General features: G+C 41.1%; 1 protein-coding gene across 1 annotated transcript in view; it reads right to left on the bottom strand.

Annotated features, from left to right (window-relative positions):
* Positions 1–109: 109 nt before the first annotated feature.
* Positions 110–20,258, bottom strand: part of CENPL (centromere protein L) — a 26,025-nt gene continuing 5,876 nt past the window's right edge. The window contains exons 2-5 of the mRNA XM_045298108.1: positions 19,002–19,178; positions 5,773–6,024; positions 3,734–4,276; positions 110–678 (exon numbers count right to left, since the gene is read on the bottom strand). Of these exons, the coding sequence (XP_045154043.1) occupies positions 607–678; positions 3,734–4,276; positions 5,773–6,024; positions 19,002–19,175 (1,041 nt within the window). The 5' untranslated portion in view covers positions 19,176–19,178 and the 3' untranslated portion in view covers positions 110–606. The remainder of the gene's footprint in view (positions 679–3,733; positions 4,277–5,772; positions 6,025–19,001; positions 19,179–20,258) is intronic.

The raw sequence follows: 20,258 nt of genomic DNA on the forward strand, positions 1-20,258 counted from the left end.
GTTCAAACCACCAACCTCATAGTTAGCCACTGCGCTGCACCTGGAACCATGGTGCCACTAGAGCTTCTATGTCTAATACTGAAATACTGTTATCAAGACAAACACTACCATATTTAAAAAGGATATTTAATTCAACATTTCAGTAACAATCGAACAGTTTAAAAACAATCAGGTTAATGGCTAAAAAAGTCACATAGTAATCTGTCATTTCCTGTGGTGGAGATTCTGATTGCCAGTTCTCTACAGCAAAATTAAGCTTTTAAAACACACTGTAAATGCAAGTCTAAAAGGTCCAACAGGAATTACAGGTTTTAAAGACCCAAATCAGAAATACCTAATTTTAGAGATCTCTCATTTGGTCCCCAAAAGGTTGGCATAATAAACATATTTCTTGAGAAAGGGAGGGAGGGAGAACGACGTGAGCAACATAAAAGCAACATGGTGTGTTCCATAGGCTGACATCCCAGATCAAAGTGACGGGACTCACACCCTGGCCCACGCACTACCACCGCCTATGTTCTTCTGGGAGCCACTCCCAAGAGATGCCGTCGATACCCATCACTCAGCACAGCGATTAGTGAGAATGAGTGTACTGTCCACACAGCCTCACTCAATTTGAAGAAGTGCCAATTCTGTCAAATGCGCTAACACTCCAATGAGGTATTTATGACATCGTATCTGCAAAAAAAAAAATGGAATAGAATTAACTTTGATAACAAAGCAGTTTGCTTTGAATGGTCCATGTTACATTAGTCTAACTGCTGGAACTTAATCATTAAGCCCATGGTAATTAAACCAAAAGCAATACTTTTTTCAAATATCTGCTAAGACTAAGTTTCCAATACCAGTGTGGCAGTTGAATCTCACCAAGTGACAATTAAGGGGGAGGCGGATAAAAACACGCGAGGCCTCAAAGGCAAACTAAACACTCAGTGCCATCAAGTCAACGCTGACTCACAGCAATCCCCTGTGGGTTTCTGAGGCTGTATCTGTTTACGGGAATAGAAAGTCCACTCTTCTCCTACGGAGCTCCTGGTGGTTTATAACTGCCAACCATGAGGATTGCAACCCAATGTGTAGCCACGATCCCACCAGGGCTCCTTCAAAGGAAAGGTAAATAAATATTCCAGGCTTATTTAAGTCTCATATCTGCAAGATCCACACAGGAACGCAAACCCCTGTTGCTCCAAGCCAGTGGGTCCCACAATGGGCTGTACTGCCGCCCCCCCACACACACACCTCACCCCCCACCCCCCACCCGGGAAGCGCTGGGACAGCCTAGTTTATCCTGGGTTACTAAGAAGCAACATTTTCAATTGCTAGGGGGATGCTGAGCAATTTCTTTTCTGAAGAGGGGGCAGTAAGCAAGTAAGTCTGGGAACCTGTGTTCTAAGTCAACCAGCTGCTCCCCAGAGAACAAGATGAAGTATTCTGCTCCCATTCAGGTTTACCCTGTAAGAAAATGCACAGGGGCAGTTCTACCCTGTCCTACCGGGTCATTATGAATCAGAATCAAGTTAATGGCAGTGGGTTCTGGTTTGGTTGGAATTGCTTTCAACATACTATAACTGTTTATTATTCAATAATTATTTTTATTATAGAAATCATTACATCAGAGTTTTTATTTATTTAGCTTCTATGGATTAGCTGACATCTGTCCACGGGCTAGAAGAAAGGGTATCTAGGAACCCTTGATCTAACATACAAAATCAGAGTATGCAACTTTTCCAGGTAGTGTCCATTCTTCCTGATTTCCAGATAGTTATGATTCCAATAAGTACCTTGCAGAAACTAAGAAGTTGGCAGAAACCTGGTTAATACATTAAATTCAAACTTTTAGGGATGCTGTACCATGTTGCAGTTAAAAGTATCAGCTTTTGAGCCAGACAACTGGGTTCAAATTCTGGCTCCTTTTATTAGCTACGTGATCTCAAGCTACTTACCTGTTTTGTGGTTCACTTCCCTCTGAGGTACATAGGATGTGCATAAAGTACTTAACAGTGCCTACAAGTTGTTGGTGCTAGGTGCTGAGTCAGCTCGGACTCAGAATACAAGTAGGTGCTCAATAAATGTTAACGATCATTATGGCAGTACTTGAATTTAGGGGCCTCAGTTATAGTCTTATATCCCTGAGAGGTCCTGAGATTTAGAACAGACCAAATATATGTGCTAAATTTACACTCCTAGATGGATAACACATTATATGAAAGTTTTGAAATACACCAATAAAAAGTTTGGGTATACAGAAACAAAAATTTAAAGTACGTATGAATTTCTTGAACTTTGCATTGAGTCACTAAAACTGAATTTTTCCCCTTAAAAATTCTATCAAAGTAGTTAAAAAAAAAAATCACTGTAGTCTTTAAATATCTTACTGTAAACCCTAGTAAGAAATAAATTTAATATCATGACCTTATCACAGGCAAAATACTCACCGTTTTATGTTTTCTATTCTACTTCTCAGGAGCCCTGGTGACACAGTGAGTTAGGCATTGGGCTCCTAACCACATGGTCAGCAATTGAAACCCACCAGCACTATAATATGGACGGAGTGTAGAAACTCTGGAACCTAAGAAACAAGAGTCAAGCCTGACCCCTCTTAGTAGGCTACCTTGTGGGTCCATCGCTGAAACCTCTCGGCTTCAGTTTCCTCATGTAAAATCTAAACTGTTTGGCCACCAATGATGAATGCACATGATTGATATATTTAGCATCACTGAATTGCCAAATGTGTGATCTTATACAACAATAGAAATAAAAATGTGGATAAAAACACCTATCTGAATTTTTTAGGCAAAATAATATATACTTGGATTGCCAACAGTTGCCTCCCCATGGAGGTATTTTTATAAATGCTACACCATTTTTAAAACATGTCTCTGTTTAAAATAAAAATGAGCAGAGCATATTTACAAAAATACCTTCCATGGGGAAGGAATGACTGGCAAACAAATATAGAAGGCATGTGCTATTTGTGTGCAAATCCAGTTAACCATTCAGCTGCTCTAAAGACGAGAAACACTCCACTGCCATCCACTTAGTCAACTCACAGTGAACCCAGAGGACAAGTACAAGTGTCCCTGTGGGTTTCTAAGGCCAAAAAGGTCTCTGGGAGGAGAAGCCTGATCTCTCTCACTTGGAGCAGCTGGTGGTTGTGAATCGCTGACCATGGGGTTGGCAGCCCACCATGGGACCCACCGCACCACCAGAACTCCCAAGATTGGAAATAAGCATGTCAAGTACACAGTAACAAGACCGGAACGCCACAGAGGGCTTGCTGTAGCTTTTCAACATAGTTTAGGTTCCAACTCTTCATTTATTTCTGATCCTTCTTATGAAGTATTTAGTATAAGATAAAACCACGTCAATTACTTCTCTCCTAGTTGGATCAAGAAAACCTAAATTATGAAGACAATTTCTTGGTTCTGTGTTTCTGGCTATAATTATTTTATCTAACACAAAAAACTCTGCTACCCTGGTAGTTATTTTTAAATCCCTCAGACAATGCTTAAAGTATTAAAAATATATGAAATAATAATAGTAATATGGACAGACAACAGTATTCTCCCATTAAAAGTATACCATGCTTTATATCCATAAAGCATAAAGTCTCACCATTGTCTCAAAGAGTGATACACGTAAATGCTTCTTCAATGTGGAAATACATTCACTATTTTGAAAACTATACAACAATGAAAAGAATACTTAACTAGATATAATTGTTCAAACTAACCTTTATTTTTCCATCAGTATGTGCTGAAGCTACAGATGTTGAAACACGAACCAATCTTGTGGCTGACAAATGAATTTTGAAATGTCTATAAAAATGTGAATAAAGGCAGTCCATGAATAAGTCAACTTCCTCTTGTGTGACTTCTCCAGGTGTTTTGTGCACACTGTCCCACAAAGCTTTTGCATCCTCTGGGTGTATGGCATAAGAAATATCGAGACTTTGCGGGCTACAGGGGACAGCCCAAAGAAACTCTGTAGTGGCCATGTAACCATCCATTTTGCATGCAGTCCACATAGCAGCCATCCAAGAAAGATTAAACGCATTGATTGATAAGGGACAGAAACAACAGTCAAAAGTTTTCTGAAACCAGTCTCCAATGATGGTTGTATTTGACTCTGCTCCATTTGCAAGAAATAACGGCAGACAGGTGAATTCCTCTGTAACCGTCTCTAGAAGACTATCTCCAAATATACAGCAGAACCAACCCGTCCACAACACTTTCTCTTTCATGTTCTCAGATGGCAGTTGAGACTTTGACAAAATCTATAAAGGGGGAAAAAGGCAGGTTCTTTAAGTGTTATTGAAATTACATCTCACAATCTGTCCATTAACTTTTAAGTTTCTGTATTATTTGACAATTTTTTTAAACTACACTGGGAATTGTCTCCTTAATTATTATTAGAGTTTATCACATTAATTGATCCTGCTCTCAATATTGTTATGCAATTAAGACACCATAAATGGCAAGATCTCAGTGAAACCAAAATGTAATATAAGGGATGTCAATAGCGCATACCAGATATTAATATTCAGAAAAAGAATCTTAAAATCAATATAAATAAGTATAAAAATCATCAAATCCAACTTCCTAGAATTTTTCCATTAAAGAAGAGCACGGAATGATGAGGGCAATGAATGTACAAATGTGCTTTCCACAACTGATGTATGTATGGATTGTGATAAGAGTTGCATGAGTCCCTAGTAAAATTATTTTTTAAAAATTTTTTACAGATATGACAAAATAATAATAATTTATAAATTATCAAGGGTTCATGAGGGAGGGTGGAAGAGGGAGGGTAAAAAATGAGAAGCTGATACCAAGGGCTCATGTAGAAAGCAAATGTTTTGAGAATGATGACAACAAGTGTAGAAAGTAGAAAGCAAATGTTTTGAGAAGGATGATGGCAACAAAGGTACAAATGTGCTTGACACAATGGATGGATGTATGGATTGTGATAAGAGTTGTACGAGCCCCCAAAAAAATGATTTAAAAAAAAAAAAGAAAGCAGGGAATAACGAAAAAAGAAAGAAGAGCCAGAGTGGAGTGTCCTTTAGACTCCAAGATCCCTGCACACTGAAGCAGGTCCATGCAGGGGCAGAACGCTGTGACACCAGAAGCTGCAGAGAAGTGGCAGCAACAGAACCAACAAACTTAGCAAGAGCCAGAACCATGGGTCTGGAAGCCTCAGAGCAAGTAAAGCTGAGAGCGGTCACGTTAGAAATGCGCTGCCTCCAGGTATTGAACTGGGAAGGCAGGTGTGCCAACCAAAGGAGCAAGAGCTGAGGGCCTTCAGGCTGAGCCTTATGGTGGAGTGGGGTGTCCTGTGGCCACTTAGTGACAGCACTCGAAGAGCTCTGTGGCTTCGCCCAACGATCAGAGAGAAGCCTGTCTGCAGGAAGAACTACTGAGAATTTCTCGTCCTGAATTGTAACCTACTAACTTCCTTAATAAAGCCCACAATTTTGACTATGGCCTCAGTGGGGCTTGGCCCTTGCAAAAAAAAAAAAGGAACAAAACATACATAAATTGTTGAATGAAAAACTGATGTATGCAACCAATTCACAAAAAAAAACCACTATTATTATCAGGCAAAAATAACTGGTTTATAATTAGCCATCTCGAATACTATGTGTTGAAACAAAGTAAGTTATAAATCAAGGTTAGGTATTTAAAAACAGTAAGACAATACAATAATTTCAACATCAGGAGAGTACATATTCCCTCCCCCTAGTAGGCCAGTATTGCTTACGTACAGTACCTGAACAAGAAATGCTTCCGAGTCCCTCTGCGTTCCTTTCACTCCTAGGAGGGTAGAGAAAACCACTTTGACATTAAAGTCTTCTCCAACTTCCACAGCAATTCCTTTTTGCTTTTCAGCAATCATGAAGGCACTTAGGAGTCTAGAATATTCCTTGAGATTAGTATAGGAGAATTTATATAAGGGAGTTAAACTATATAAAGTCCATTGTTTATGCAGAAGGAATGCAACCTTTTGAGGATCAATATCTTCCTAAAAAAAAAATCAAGACAAAAGAAGTTGAAGAATTAGTAAATAAGAATGTAATCATAGTATGGTAAACTTTAAAGTGATCTTTGTACTCCATCACATAGGAGTCTCTGTAGATTCTTGATCAGCTCTTCGCATTGCTGGGCCTTCCATTTGGAATGCTCTCCTCTGAGCGGCGCACATGGCATGCTCCTCCATTTCATCCAGGTCTCTGCGCAAATACAACCCGAGCCTCCCTGTTGAAAGAAACACTTGCACCTACTCTAGCTTTGCCACGGTATATTCTCTTACCTTATTTTTCTTCACAATGCCGACATTATGTATCAAGCTATTTTTATTGTCTTTCTTCTCTTAGAGTACACGCTTAATGAGAACAGATTATGCTTCTTTTGTTCCCTGCACCTCCAGAACCATGCCACTCAGAACAGGTGTTCAATATATATTTATTGAATAAACATTTACAATTTCCCTTTTAGAAAGTTCAGATAATAAATTTCAAAAATATTAGCTATTCACAAAGTAACTAATCTGATCACATTTCATTGTGTAATTAAAAACTGTTTGGCAAATATTAACTCCCAATTAATAATAAATTTTTTTAAAGCAACAGAAATGGGAAAAAAAGCTGTTTAGCAACAACTTACTCTAAATATTCAACATGCCTGATTAAGATTATCAAATACATGGGAATATTTTTTGGCATGTTCTACTAAAACCACAGAAATCATCAAAAGCAAAACTGTTCCACTTGTGTTGGTCCAGTGGCATGGCTGAAGCTCTTTACATAAACTCCGGTTTTCTCCCAAAATGATTTTTCCTGAGTCTATATTTCCTAACAAAATATTGCCACTGAAACTATCTTTTAAAACTATAGTTTCCTAGCAAATAAAAATGTTTGTGAATAAAAAACTCATTGATAGTTATAAATATATTTATTATCATCAAAATGTAAAGCAAAATCATCTGCAGCAAAGATAAGCAGAATTCTTCATTTGGGCATTCCAACCTTCATATAAAACTGTTTTCTGATTAATTTCTATTACCAGCACTAGTACTTTTTCTTTTAAGATTCTGGAAAATTTTTGTCAAATTTCAAGAGACTGAGCAACGAAACACTGACAAATAATGAAACTACAATAAAGGTATGGGCCATTCAGACCTAGTAAAGTGCCTCAAAGCCACCCATTAAACTCATATGGAACAGAACCCTACTGAGTTCGGTACAATTACAAATGACTCATATTATATGCTCTACAGTCCCTTTTCTTTTCCAACAACAGCATCTTTACTATGGAATGTTCAGGGTTGACAGCACGGCAAACTTTCAGCATAACTTCACTTTTTTTGGCTTCTTTTTGATGGTAGCAAAATTTGGTTCCTTCTCAATATATGTGCCTATGAGCAACTGGGGTTTTTTTTCCTTGTTTTTTTTTTTGAAACAGTTTTATAGGCACTTAATCCACATATCACACAATTTAATAGTTCAATCATATCAAGAAGAGATGTACAATCATTACCACTAGAGTTTCTTTGGAATGATCAAAAGAGAACAATTTGCCACCATTCTAACTACTTGAACATATTAAGCACCAAAATAATTTAGTGATACATTATAATGTATCACGACTCAAGTCCATACCGATAACAGAGAAAGGAAAAGACTTGGAAAGGGATGGCAAAGGCTGGTTCATATGGGGGTAGTTTGGGGAGTTGCAAAATAATTTTGTAATCATGATAAAGATTGACTCAGTATCAATGGATACTCCATGAAAGGGGAGATTTTGAAGAGGAGCAGTGTGTCTGCAGTACCTTAAAGTGTTTCCCACAGACTATTAGGCACCGTGGTGGCGTAGTGGTTAATCTATGGGCTGAAATTTCACAGTTCGAGAAAGAAACCACCAGCTGTTCCACGGGAGAAAGACAAGGCTTTCAACTTCCATAAACGCATAGGACAGTTCTACCATGTCCTATAGAGTAGCTATAAATTGGTATCGACTCATTGGCAGTGATTAATGGTAAAGAAGAGGGTGGAGAAGGCAACAGAGTGGAGAATGTAGACAAAACACTGTCAGAATGATCAAAGTTAATATCATGTATGTGCTACAATCAAGGAGTCTAGGTGGCATAGTGGTTGATTTGGGCTGTTAACTGCAAGGTCTGCGGTTCAAAACTACCAGCTGCTCTGCTGAATCCTGAAAGCGCTTTCTACTCCCATTCTCAGTTACAGTCTCAGAAACAAACAGGGGCAGTTATAAGGTCACTAGGAATTGACTTCAACTCAATGAAAGTGAGTTTGGAGGTTTTACTTTTGTCCCACTAAGCCCTATCCAGTATTCCAGCCATGAGCACACAACTTCAATAGAATCACAAAGATGCATCAAACACAAATAGAAAATATTCTATTTTAAAAGGGAAAGGCTAGATGTTTTTTTCAAAAATATCAATGTTATTAAAAACAAAGAAAAGCTGTTAGGATATCCGGAGACATTCCAGATAACAAAAGTAGTAAAAATATTGCTTTAAAAAAAAAAGGTATGTACAAATGTGCTTGACACGATGGATAGATGTATGGATTGTGGTAAGAGTTGTACAAGCCCCCAATAAAATGACTTTTTTTTTAAAAAGAGTGCTTGAAATGTGCAATAGTTTTTTTAACTGTTTCTCATTTTTTTATTACCTTAAAAGTCAAAAGGATCGGTTCTGGAGAAAATGGCAACCCGATAGGACACACATGTCCAGAGCTCCTGCTGCCAGACCAGAAAATTGGGAGGTAAGGTGAAGGAAACGGAGAGGGAGTCCAGAAATTAGAACCAGGATACCAGGCTCTCTCCTGAACCCCTTTTTTGTGTGTGATTTCCACTCACAAAGCAAACCAAGAACGCTTTAAAGCGCTCTACTTAGGCTAGCCCACGCGTCAGCTGCACCCTTGCAGGAGCCATGGTTTCTCCAGGCTGACGTCTTAAAGGGGACAGCACCCCCAGACACAGGAGAATCCCACGCCGGAGCTCTCCGTGCTGTTGGCTGCCCTGAGCTCACTGCCTGGGGAGTGGCCGTGGCAGGTAGCCATAATTTAGAATAGAAGAAAAGGCAGATTATTACTTAAAATAGATCGCGGTGTGGGAGAAAATAAGCAGAATCCAGGGAGCGGAGTTAATTCCAATTGGCTGAGAAGGAAACAAGCCCCCTGATAAGCTGGATCTCCCCCTCTGGGGACCAGCCTGACAGCCCCCAAATCAGAGAACATCACAAGCATCAAAAAAAAAAAAAAAGGTGAAATATATATTATTGGTTAATAACTCAAACCGCAGTCTATTTTCTCAGCTGCAAAGAGCACATAAGTGGGGGTCTTTAACATAAATCAGCATATGAATTAACCTAGCAGAGGATTTCCAGAACCCAACTACAGGGCCTGGAGGTTTTTTGCAAAACAAAGACCTGCAGTAGCAAGCTTCAGTTTTAAACAGCACGGAGCTGCAGACTAGAGATTGTGTGTGACAAATTAGTTTAATTTTAGTCTAGCTGACCAGGGGAATAAAAGATAAATAAATAAAAATAAAAGCCTCTGATCTAGTAGGACACCAGCAGCCTAGATAGGACAACAAGCCCAGCTTCCCTTTCAGTGACTCTACACATAGCTGGGGAGGCCCTGCTGGCCCTGGGGCCCTAGACCGGGTTGTGGGAACAACCCCCACCCCCACCCCCACCTTGCTGCAGTGCTACATACAGCACAAGGCAAGCATACCAGTAAGAGCCAGAGCTCAACGGACGGACGCCTGGTCACAGGTGTAATCTTGCCTTTGAAAGTAATCCCACACAGCATCTGTACACCCCTACATAAAACGGGTACAGCACCCCGCTACCTAGAAGAGTTGGAACTCCTCCAGCCTCACAGACAGGTTATCAAGCCTCAGCTATCATCCTACCTACTACTCTATTTCTTCCCTCTTCATTCACTAGCATTTCTATCCTTCCCACCGCAGTCAGTCTCAACAAGCTCAGCCAGTCACAACGAGCTGGGATTCTTTTTTCTCTTTCTTCTTTTTCCCTCTTTTTCCTCTCCTCTCCCACTCTCTCCTATCATAAACAACTACTGACTTCCAAATCACTACCCTCCATTTAGGGCAAATCAACCCAAATAGCAGGAGGATCTCCAGCCCGCCCTCCGTGGAAATGCTGACTGAACACCACACAAGGCAGCTGGGACATACATCTACACCACGCTGCAGTGCAGAGGAAACCTCCATCGGACCTTTTGATGAGCTCATCAACTAGGGCAATACTGCCCAGCACAACTGGGTCCCTGCATCAAAAGAGCTCACCAACCTGCCATTGTGAGGCAGGGTCTAAACCCCTTTGGCCCCACATACAAGTAATCAGGGATCAGCGATCTCTTTATTCTTTATTTCCCCCTTCTCGCTCTCCTCCCTCTTGACCATCACAGACAATCTTAGTGAACACAGTGGGGTTTTTTTCTTTCCCCTACCTTCTCCTTTTCTCTTTCTTTCCTCTTTCTTTCTTTGTTCTCTTCGCTTCTCTCACTGCTTATATGATTCTGTCTTCTCCCTCTCATTCCCTTTACGTGTCACTGCTGGTTCCCAGACCCCTATACTCTGCCTAGGGCAACCCTGTCCTCCCAGTGGGCAGCCTGACGCTTAAGACAGTGCTACACACAGCACAGCACGGTCAGCTATTTCTTTATCTATTTTGTCAGTTCTGTCTCCCTCGCCTTCCTTTTTTCCTTTATTTGTGTTCTTCTTTAACTTTTTCTTCTTTTCTCCTCTTGTTCTAACTCTTCTCTCTATCCTACCACAGCCTCAGCAGATTAAGTTCTCCTTTCTTGTTATTTTCTTCCTTTCTTTTTTTTTTTACTGTTTTCACTTTTGTTTATTCTGTGCATTCTAGTTGAGTGTGCGGGAGTGGGTGTCAGCTTGCTAGACATTATTTCACCAGTCTGTGTCTTCCTTTTCTCTCTTCTTCCTCTCCTTTCACTCTCTTTCCTGTCACAAGCCACTAGCGGCCTCCAGGCCACTCCCCTTTGCCTAGGGCAATTCTGAAGGCCCAAGTGGGGGAGCTCCCACCCGAATTTATAGTCCTGGCAAGCAGCTGGGGAATTCAAGCCGGTCCTCTTCCACACACCTAGAAGCAGGGGGTTCTCCACGACAAAAAGTGGGGCATCCCCAGCCTAAATCCCGAGGCCCTACAAGTGACTGGGGGAAACGGCTGGCCACCACTGGTGGGGCTCCAGGCTACTTCAGGAACACCCACCCAATCTCCAAAGTGATCTCTCTGTCTACAGTAATCCCTCTACCAGATACAGAGCTCTACACCAAGGTGGGAATACCCACACACCCTCCTCAGAACTCCAGTCACAGAGGAAAACACCACAAGCCAGCCGAGGTGCTCCAAGAACCGTGAAGCCTACTTAGAGATCAGCTAGGGAAACAAGGCACTCATGGGTCCACAACAACCTGACCAGTGTTGTTGTGGAATATCCAACACACATTCCAAGTAACAGAATACCAGACGGCCACGACAAGAGTGAAACCACAGGAAGATATAGCGATAGCCGGACCCCTCAGTACAGCTACCGGCAGGTAGTTCATAGAAGATCTCATACAAATCCTCCAAGAGAGACCCCAGGGCTCTTTGACTCAGGAAGATGGTTCCAGGCTCCTCTAGAACAACACGTAAACAGCAACCAGTTCTAACAGCTTCAACGCAAAAGCAGGAGAAACATAAGACAATGCCGGAAGAAGTCATGAGCCTAACGATGGGCATAGAAGAAGCAGATATTGACGTGCCACAAAAAGAAGTTTCCAAAAGACTGCTTGAAGTCATAAAGGATATGAGGGAAACAATGCAGAAAAAAGGTGAGATAACAGAGGAGATAAAGGCAAGGCACCAAAAGGAAATACAAGAGTTAAGGGATGAAATAAAATCTAGTGACAAATGGACAGATCTTGTCAATAGGCTTGAGGAGGCAGAGAATCACACCAGTGACCTAGAGGATAACCAAGCAGACCTCATCAAACGCAAAAGGCAGTCAAATAAGTCAATCAAATTAGCTGAAGAAAATTTGAGAGCCATGTCTGATGCTATGAAAAGAAACAATATTAGAATAATTGGACTACCAGAACAAGACACAACAAAGAAATCAACAGCGAAAATAGGAAGGGAATTCTTAGAGGAAAACTGCCCCAGCTTAATAAATGAAAATCAAGCAACCATTCAAGAGGCTGAAAGAACACTAGCCAGGCTGAATCCCAAGAATAAGTCACCAAGACACATAATTGTCAAATTATCCAACTTCGCGGAAATGGAGATCATAAAAGCCGCTAGGGAAAAGCAAATAGTCACGTATAAAGGTACTCCAATAAGAGTATGTTCAGACCTATCAGCAGAAACGATGAAGAGGAGGGAATGGAATAACATATTCCAAATATTGAAGGAAAACAACACAAACCCAAGAATACTTTACCCAGCCAAATTATCTATTAAGATAGATGGCGAAGTAAGAGTCTTCCCAGACAAGGACAACCTCAAATACACAAAAATAAACCCAGCTCTACAAAAGATCCTTGACGATTCAGTATAGGCAGAAGATAAACACTCACCAACAGCAAATAAGAGACCATCACCGAGAATAACTCCACCCATAGGACGACAAAGAGGAAACAACCCACAGGATAGCATCAGCTCAATAGCAGAAAAAAGGCAAACATAAACCACACACACACAACAAATGGATAAGATATGTATATAGGAAAGTACCCAACACAAAGGGTACAAGATGACAACACAGAGTCCACAGATGGATATCACACTGAATATCAATGGCCCGAACTCAGGCATTAAAATGCAGAGGCTAACAGACTGGCTCAGGAAATATAACCCATCGATCTGTTGCCTCCAGGAGACGCATCTCAAGCTTGAAGAAAAAAACAGGTTGAGAATTAAAGGTTGGAGAAAAATATACCAAGCAAATGGTAATGCAAAAAAGGCAGGGGTGGCGATCTTAATACCTGACCAAATTGACCTCAAGATACAGGCCATAACAAGAGAAAAAGAGGGGCACTATATAATGCTCAAGGGAACAATAGACCAAGAACCAGTGAGCATAATAAACATATATGCACCTAACGAGAGACCAGCAAAATTCGTGAATCAAACACTCCAAAAGATGAAAAAAGGGATCACAGGCTCAACAATTATAGTTGGTGACTTTAATACACCACTCTCTGAAAAAGACAGATCACTGGGTAAGAAACTCAACAAGGAGGCTAGAGATCTAAATAGCACACTTGGACGACTTGACTTGATAGATATCTTCAAAGTGTTCCACCCACATGCAAAAAAATTCATTCTTTTCAAGTCCACGTGGCACATATTCAAAAATAAGCCACATGCTGGGACACAAGTCAAACGAGTAAATTCAAGCACATAGAGCTTATACATACATCTCTCCGATCACTGTGCCATAAAGCGGGAAATTAACAGAAGGATGGTGAAGAAATCTAGAGCAAACAATTGGAGGATGAACAGTTTCCTATTGCAAAAGGTGTGGGTATTGACCCAGATCAGAGATGAAATCAGAAAGTTTCTAGAAACCAATGAGAACAAAAATACGATGTACCAAAACCTGTGGGATACAGCAAAGGGATTTATCTGAGGAAGGTTGATAGCAATAAATGCGCACATTACAAAAGAAGAGAGACTTGTGGATGATATGCTGATACAAAAATTACATCAATTAGAGCAGAGGCAATAGAACAACCCTACTAATAGCAAGAGGATAGATATAATAAAAATCAGAGCCGAGATACAGGAGAAGGAAAACAAGAAAACTATGGAAAAAATTAATGCCGCTAAAAGTTGGTTCTTTCAAAGAATTAGAAGATTTGATAGACCTCTGGCAAACCTAACCAAAGAAAGGAAAGAACAAACGACATTTGCAGGATGGGGGATGAAAAAGGAGACATTACAACGGACCCTAATGAAATCAAAAGGATAATTACACAGTACTATGAAGGTCTTTAACAAATTCAACAATTTGAAAGACATGGACAAATATTTGGAAACACAATCCTCCCTAGACTATCCCAGTTGGATGTCAAGACCCTCAACAGGCCCACTGCAATGGAAGAAATAGACAAGATAATCAACAAAAAAAATCCCCTAGGCCAGATGGCTTCATAGGAGAATTCTGCCAAGCATTCAAGGAAAAACTGACACCAATCCTATACAAACTCTTCCAAAACATAGAAAAAGACATAAAACTCTCAAACTCTTTCTATCAAGCTAGTATAACTCTGATACCTAAAGCTGGCAAAGATATCACAAGAATCGAGAACTACAGACCAATATCCCTAATAAACATTGATGCAAAAATCCTTAACAAAATACTGGCCAATAGAATACAAAAGCATATGAAAAATTTATTGACCATGACCAAGTGGGATTCATACCAAGGATGCAGGGATGGTTTAACATACAAAAGACCATCAGCACTATTCGCCACATTGGCAGAAAAATGATAAGAATCACATGATAATATCGATAGATGCAGAAAAAGCATTCAACAATATCCAACACACATTCCTGTTTAAGACATTCAAGAAGATAGGAATAGAAGGAAAATTCCTCAATATTATACAAGCCACATATGAAAAACCAATAGCTAACATGGTAGTTAATGGAGAAAAGACGAAAACAATTGCACTGAAAAAGGGGACCAGACAAGGATGCCCCTTGTCCCCACTCCTATTTAACATCGTACTGGAGGTCCTAGCTAACAACATAAGACAAAGGAAAGCTATTAAAGGTATTCAGATGGGGAAGGAAGAGGCGAAATTATCATTATTCGCAGATGATTTGATCCTATATATCGAAGACCCCTTAAACTCTACAAGCGGACTGTTGGAAGCAATAGAGGAATATGGCAGAGTGGCAGGGTACAAAATCAACAAACAGAAGTCTATTGGACTGCTCTACACATCAGACAAGGTCACAGAAGAGGTGATTAAAAAGGTAGTACCCTTTACAATAGCCAAGCACAAATTGAAATACCTAGGGATATACTTGACTAAAAAAATGAAAGATCTGTATGAGGGACACAATAAAACACTACTTCAAGAAATCAAGAGTGACCTCAACAAATGGAAGAATATCCCAAGCTAGTGGATTGGCAGGCTCAATAAAGATGTCAGTTCTGCCGAATACAAATACCATCACTCTTCTTCAAAGAATTGGAAAAACAGATAACCAACTTCATATGGAGGCAGAAGAAGTCCAGAACTAGCAGAGAACTCCTCAAGAAGAAGGACAAAGTGGGAAGGCTTGCTCTACCTGACTTTAGCATGTACTATTCGGCCACAGTAGTCAAAACAGTGTGGTATTGGCATAATGAGAGATACTCAGACCAGTGGAAAAGAGCTGAAGACCCAGAAATAAAAACATCAGCATACAGGAAACTGATCTTTGATAAGGGCCCAAAAAATATTAAATGGGAAGCAGATGCCATCTTCAATAAATGGTGCTGGGAAAAAATGGATATCTACCTGCAGAAAAATGAAGCAAGACCCTTACCTCACTCCATGCACAAGAATAAATTCAAGGTGGACCACAGACCTTGAGATAAAACCCCAAACAATTAGGGCCATTAATAAGGGAATTGGGACAAACCTGAAAACCTTGGCACAGGGAATACATAGGCTATCAGAAATAGGAAAGGATACAAACATAGAGGAGTCACAAATAGACAAGTGGGATATACTGAAGATAATACACCTGAGTACATAGAAAGAATTCACCAAGAGAGTAATAGGAGAGTCCTCCGACTGGGAAAACATCTTTAGCAACGACACATCAGACAAAGGCCTTTATTACTAAAATCTACAATACCTTGCAAGGTCACAATAAGAGAAAAACTGCCCACTGAGGAGGTGCGAAAAGGACCTGAACAGAATTTTTAAAGTCTGAAATCCAAATGGCCAATAAACATATGAGAAAATGTTCCCAATCATTAGCCATAAGAGAAATGCAAGTCAAAACAACTATAAGATACTACCTAACACCCTCGAAGATAGCCAAATTCAAAAAATCAGAAAGCAACAAGTGTTGGAGGGGCTGTGGTGAGACATCAACTCTCATCCACAGCTGGTGGACCTATAAATATGTACAGCCTCTATGGAAATCGATTTGGCGATTTCTCAAACAGATGGAAATTGAGTTAACATACGACCCAGCAATCCCCCTGCTGGGCATATACCCAGAAGAGGCAAGAAACAAACCACGGCCAGACATCTGTGCTCCAATGTTCATTGCGGCACAGTTCACAATCGCAAGGAGTTGGAAGCAACCCAAATTTCCATCAACAGAGGAAAGGATTAAAAAACTGTGGTACATACATACAATGGAGTACTATGCATCACTAAAAAGCAGCGATGAACGCATGAAGCATATCACCGCATGGGAAGAACTGGAGGAAATAATGGTAAGCAAAGTAAGCCAAGCACAAAAGGGCAAGTATAACATGAGTCCGCTGAGGTAAGTTCCATATATATATATATATATATATATATAAGAAAGTACAGAAAGGTAAATGCAAAAGGGCCACAGGGAAAAAGCTATGGTAGCATCAAATGTTCTAGGAGTAAGGGTCAGGTAGTATGGCAGGTGCCAGACTAAATCCAGGGGTAGATAGGGTTATAGGGTTGCCAGCCACAAAGGAAGGTGGGGAGGGGGGGACGGGGAAAGGGGGAAAAAAATGGATATGTGACGGGGGAATAGGGCACTGACCACCCAAGGGAAGGGTATTGTTTGTGTCTCCACAGGGAAAGAGGGACCAGATTTAAAGCCAGTGCCAGACTAATGCAGCTAGTTGGCAAGGAGTGGGGAGACAGCGGAGGGGCCTGAGGGCTCGGCCCCCATGCCAGCTACGTGGACAACTGCCCCTCCTGCCAGAAGAATTTACTTGAGGGGATGGCAATGAAGCTACAGCTAGGGCAGAGGGGCATGTCTGACCAGAGCAAATGGGAGCACTTAGGGAGAGGAAGAGAGAGTGGAGCAAATCCTGACGTACCAGGCCTGGAGGACATCCCTGCTCTGAACAGCCAATGGACAGAGTGGACAATATGGCTGATCCCACCACGAGACATGCCGTCCCTTGACGGCCCCAGGCTCTAAGGGGGACAACACTCGAGACTCAGTGTTGGGACTGCCCCAGATTGACCCTGAGACACCAAGGCAAACCACAGAAAGCGTGCGGCAGAACAACTGTGGGAGCAGAGCAGAGAGCCCCCAAGGGAGTACAAAGGACAGACTTGGGGGCCAGAGTATGGTACCCCATCGGTCCTGACTGCAGGACACGCCGAGAGATCAAAAATCAGACCTTGAACTATTTACAGGTTTTTCTTTCTGCTTAAAAATTTTTTTCTTTTAATTAATTTATTCTTCTATGGGTAATTGGTTTCTTTTGTTACCATCGATGTGTTCTCACTGATCACCTATCTTGTTATAGCTTGGTTTTAGATGCATATTATTATCTCTACAGATCTATCTAGATAAGATAGACTGGATGAATAGTCTGGAGGAGAAAATAATGGGACCAAGGTTCCGGGGGGACACGGGAGAGAGGGAGGCAGGGGTAAGAAGGTGGTGCTGACCAACCCAGGGACACGGGGGCAACAAGTGATCCAAAAACAGTGGCAAGGAGGGTGTGAGAGACCTGGTAGAAATTAAGCAATGTAACCGAGAAATCACTGAAACCCAAATGAAGGCTGAGCATGATAGTGGGACAAGACGAAAGTAAAGGGAAACAGAGGAAAGAACTAGGGTGCAAAGGGTATGTACAGTATAGAGGTTTTAAGACTGGAATGTTCATATGTAAATATATTTACATAAGAGTGTGGGGAAACCAATCTACGTGCATATATTTACAGGTTTAGTATTAAGGCAGCAGATGGACATTGGACCACCACTCAAGCCTACTCGTTGCAAGAACACATTGTTCTTTTAAATTGGCATTCCACAATGCACACCTTCCTGACACAATTGCTGAAGAAAAATGTGAACATAAGCAAAGGCGGTGAAGAAAGCTGATGGTGCCTGGCTATCAAAAGATATAGCGTCTGGGGTCTTAAAGGCTTAAAGGCAAACAAGTGGTCATCTAGCTGAGAAACACCAAGCCCACATGGAAGAAGCACAACAGCATGTGTGACCCCGAGCTGTCGAAGGGATCAGGTATCAAGCATCAAAGAACAAAAAGTCATATCATTGTAAAGGTGGGTGAGTGCAGAGTGGAGACTCAAAGCCCATCAGTGGGCAACTGAACACTCCCTTACTGAGGGATTGTGGGGAGGAGAAGAGCCAGTCAGGGTACAGGGTAGCAACGATGAAACATATAACTTTCCTCTAGTTCTTTAATGCTTCCTCCCCCCCACTATCATGATCCCAATTCTACCTTACAAATCTGGCTGGACTGGAGGATGGACATTGGTACAGATAGCAACTGGAAACACAGGGAATCCAGTATAGATGACTCCTTCAGGACCAGTGGTGAGAGAGGCAATGCCTGGAGGGTGAAGAGAATGTGGGGTAGAAAAGGGGAGCCAGTTACAAGAATCTAAGTATTGCCTCCTCCCTGGAAGATGGACAGAGGGCGTAGGGAAACATTGGACAGGGTAACTTATGACAAAACTATAATAATTTATGAACTATGAGGGAGGGGGAAAATGAGTAACTGATATTGGGGCTAGAGTGGGAGGCAAATGTTTTGAGAATGATGAGGGCAACAAATGTGCTTATGTGCTTGACACAATGGATGGATGTATGGATTGTGATAAGAATTGTACGAGCCCCCAATAAAATAATTTTTTTTTTAAGTCAAAAAGATCAAGGACTACTACAAATAAACAAGAATTGGAATTCTGTACATGATACTCCCAATTGTTGCGTAATGCGAATGGGCTCAGCAAACATACCTCTAATTGTGAACACTCGGGAATTTTCTTTCGATGTGAAGTACAGACAAATGTAGTCTGCTTCCTTACTGATTCTAATCGTTTCTCCAGAGGGGTGGCACCTATAGCATAATCTTTAGGCCTTGAGGATGCTCTTTCACTAGGAGTCATTGCTGATGAATCATATGAATCCATGGTCTACACAAAGAGAAATAAAAAACAGAATTCTGAGCACAGTAGTTCCTCATCTCCATTCTTTAACATGTAACACTAAGCACATGATTTTGAATTTTTCCTTCAATAGTCTCTCGCATTCATTCTCAAATACACTTCCTTCTTCCTTGCTAGAAAGCTCCTTCTAACTACTGCAACAAAATTCCTCTGGGTCTTAAGGGAATGCCTTCTTCCAGCAATGGCACTTTGTTAGTCACCTATACAAAAACCTCTGGAGTAACAAGAGAAATTCTAAATATGTCTGCTGGGTAGTCTTTCATAACTTAGCCTCTTTATCTTCCTACTTCTCGCCAATCCAGATCACAGTAAGTAGGGGTTTCAAAAAGTTCACAGAAAAATTCCATTTAAAAAAAAAATCATTTCAACTTCCAAACAGTGTGGGAGGTTTGGCGGAGGCATCTTAAGGTCCATTGGACACACTCCTGGCTCAGCTTCTTAAGGGTCCTGAGATCCCCATGGCTCATTTTAAACCTAGCTGGATGACTAAACGGATCACCTTAAGGTTCCCATACATCTTATTTGCCTGGCCCCACCCCATAAGGGTGTTGTACACCTTAGTTACATCATTAGCAAATTGTCCAATCCCCTTGGTGGGCCACAAGCACCTCGAATTTGCATAGTTGTACCTGGTCATTCAGTGCGAGTTACAACGAGCATGGCTGGAAGAGCAGTAATAAGTAATTCATAGCAATGCAAAGCCCTACCAAATCTGGCTCCTTATAAGAAATGCTATGACTTCTAGAACCCCCCACCCCACTATCATGATCCAAATTCTACCGTGCAAGTCTGGTAGGCCAGAGGATGTACACTAGTACAGATAGGAACCGGAAACGCAGGGAATCCAGGGCAGATGATCCCTTCACGACCGGTGGTGTGAATGGCAATACTGGGAGGGTAAAGGGAGAGTGGGTTGGAAAGGGGGAACTGATTACAAGGATCTACATGTGACCACCTCCCTGGGGGATGGACAACAAAAAAGTGGGTGAAGAGAGACATCAGACAGGGCAAGATATGACAAAATAATAATTTATAAATTATCAAGGG

The sequence above is a fragment of the Echinops telfairi genome, unplaced genomic scaffold (genome assembly GCF_000313985.2).
Source record: "Echinops telfairi isolate 266 unplaced genomic scaffold, ASM31398v2 ScPeMD7_7424;HRSCAF=8462, whole genome shotgun sequence".
Lineage (NCBI taxonomy): Eukaryota > Metazoa > Chordata > Mammalia > Afrosoricida > Tenrecidae > Echinops > Echinops telfairi.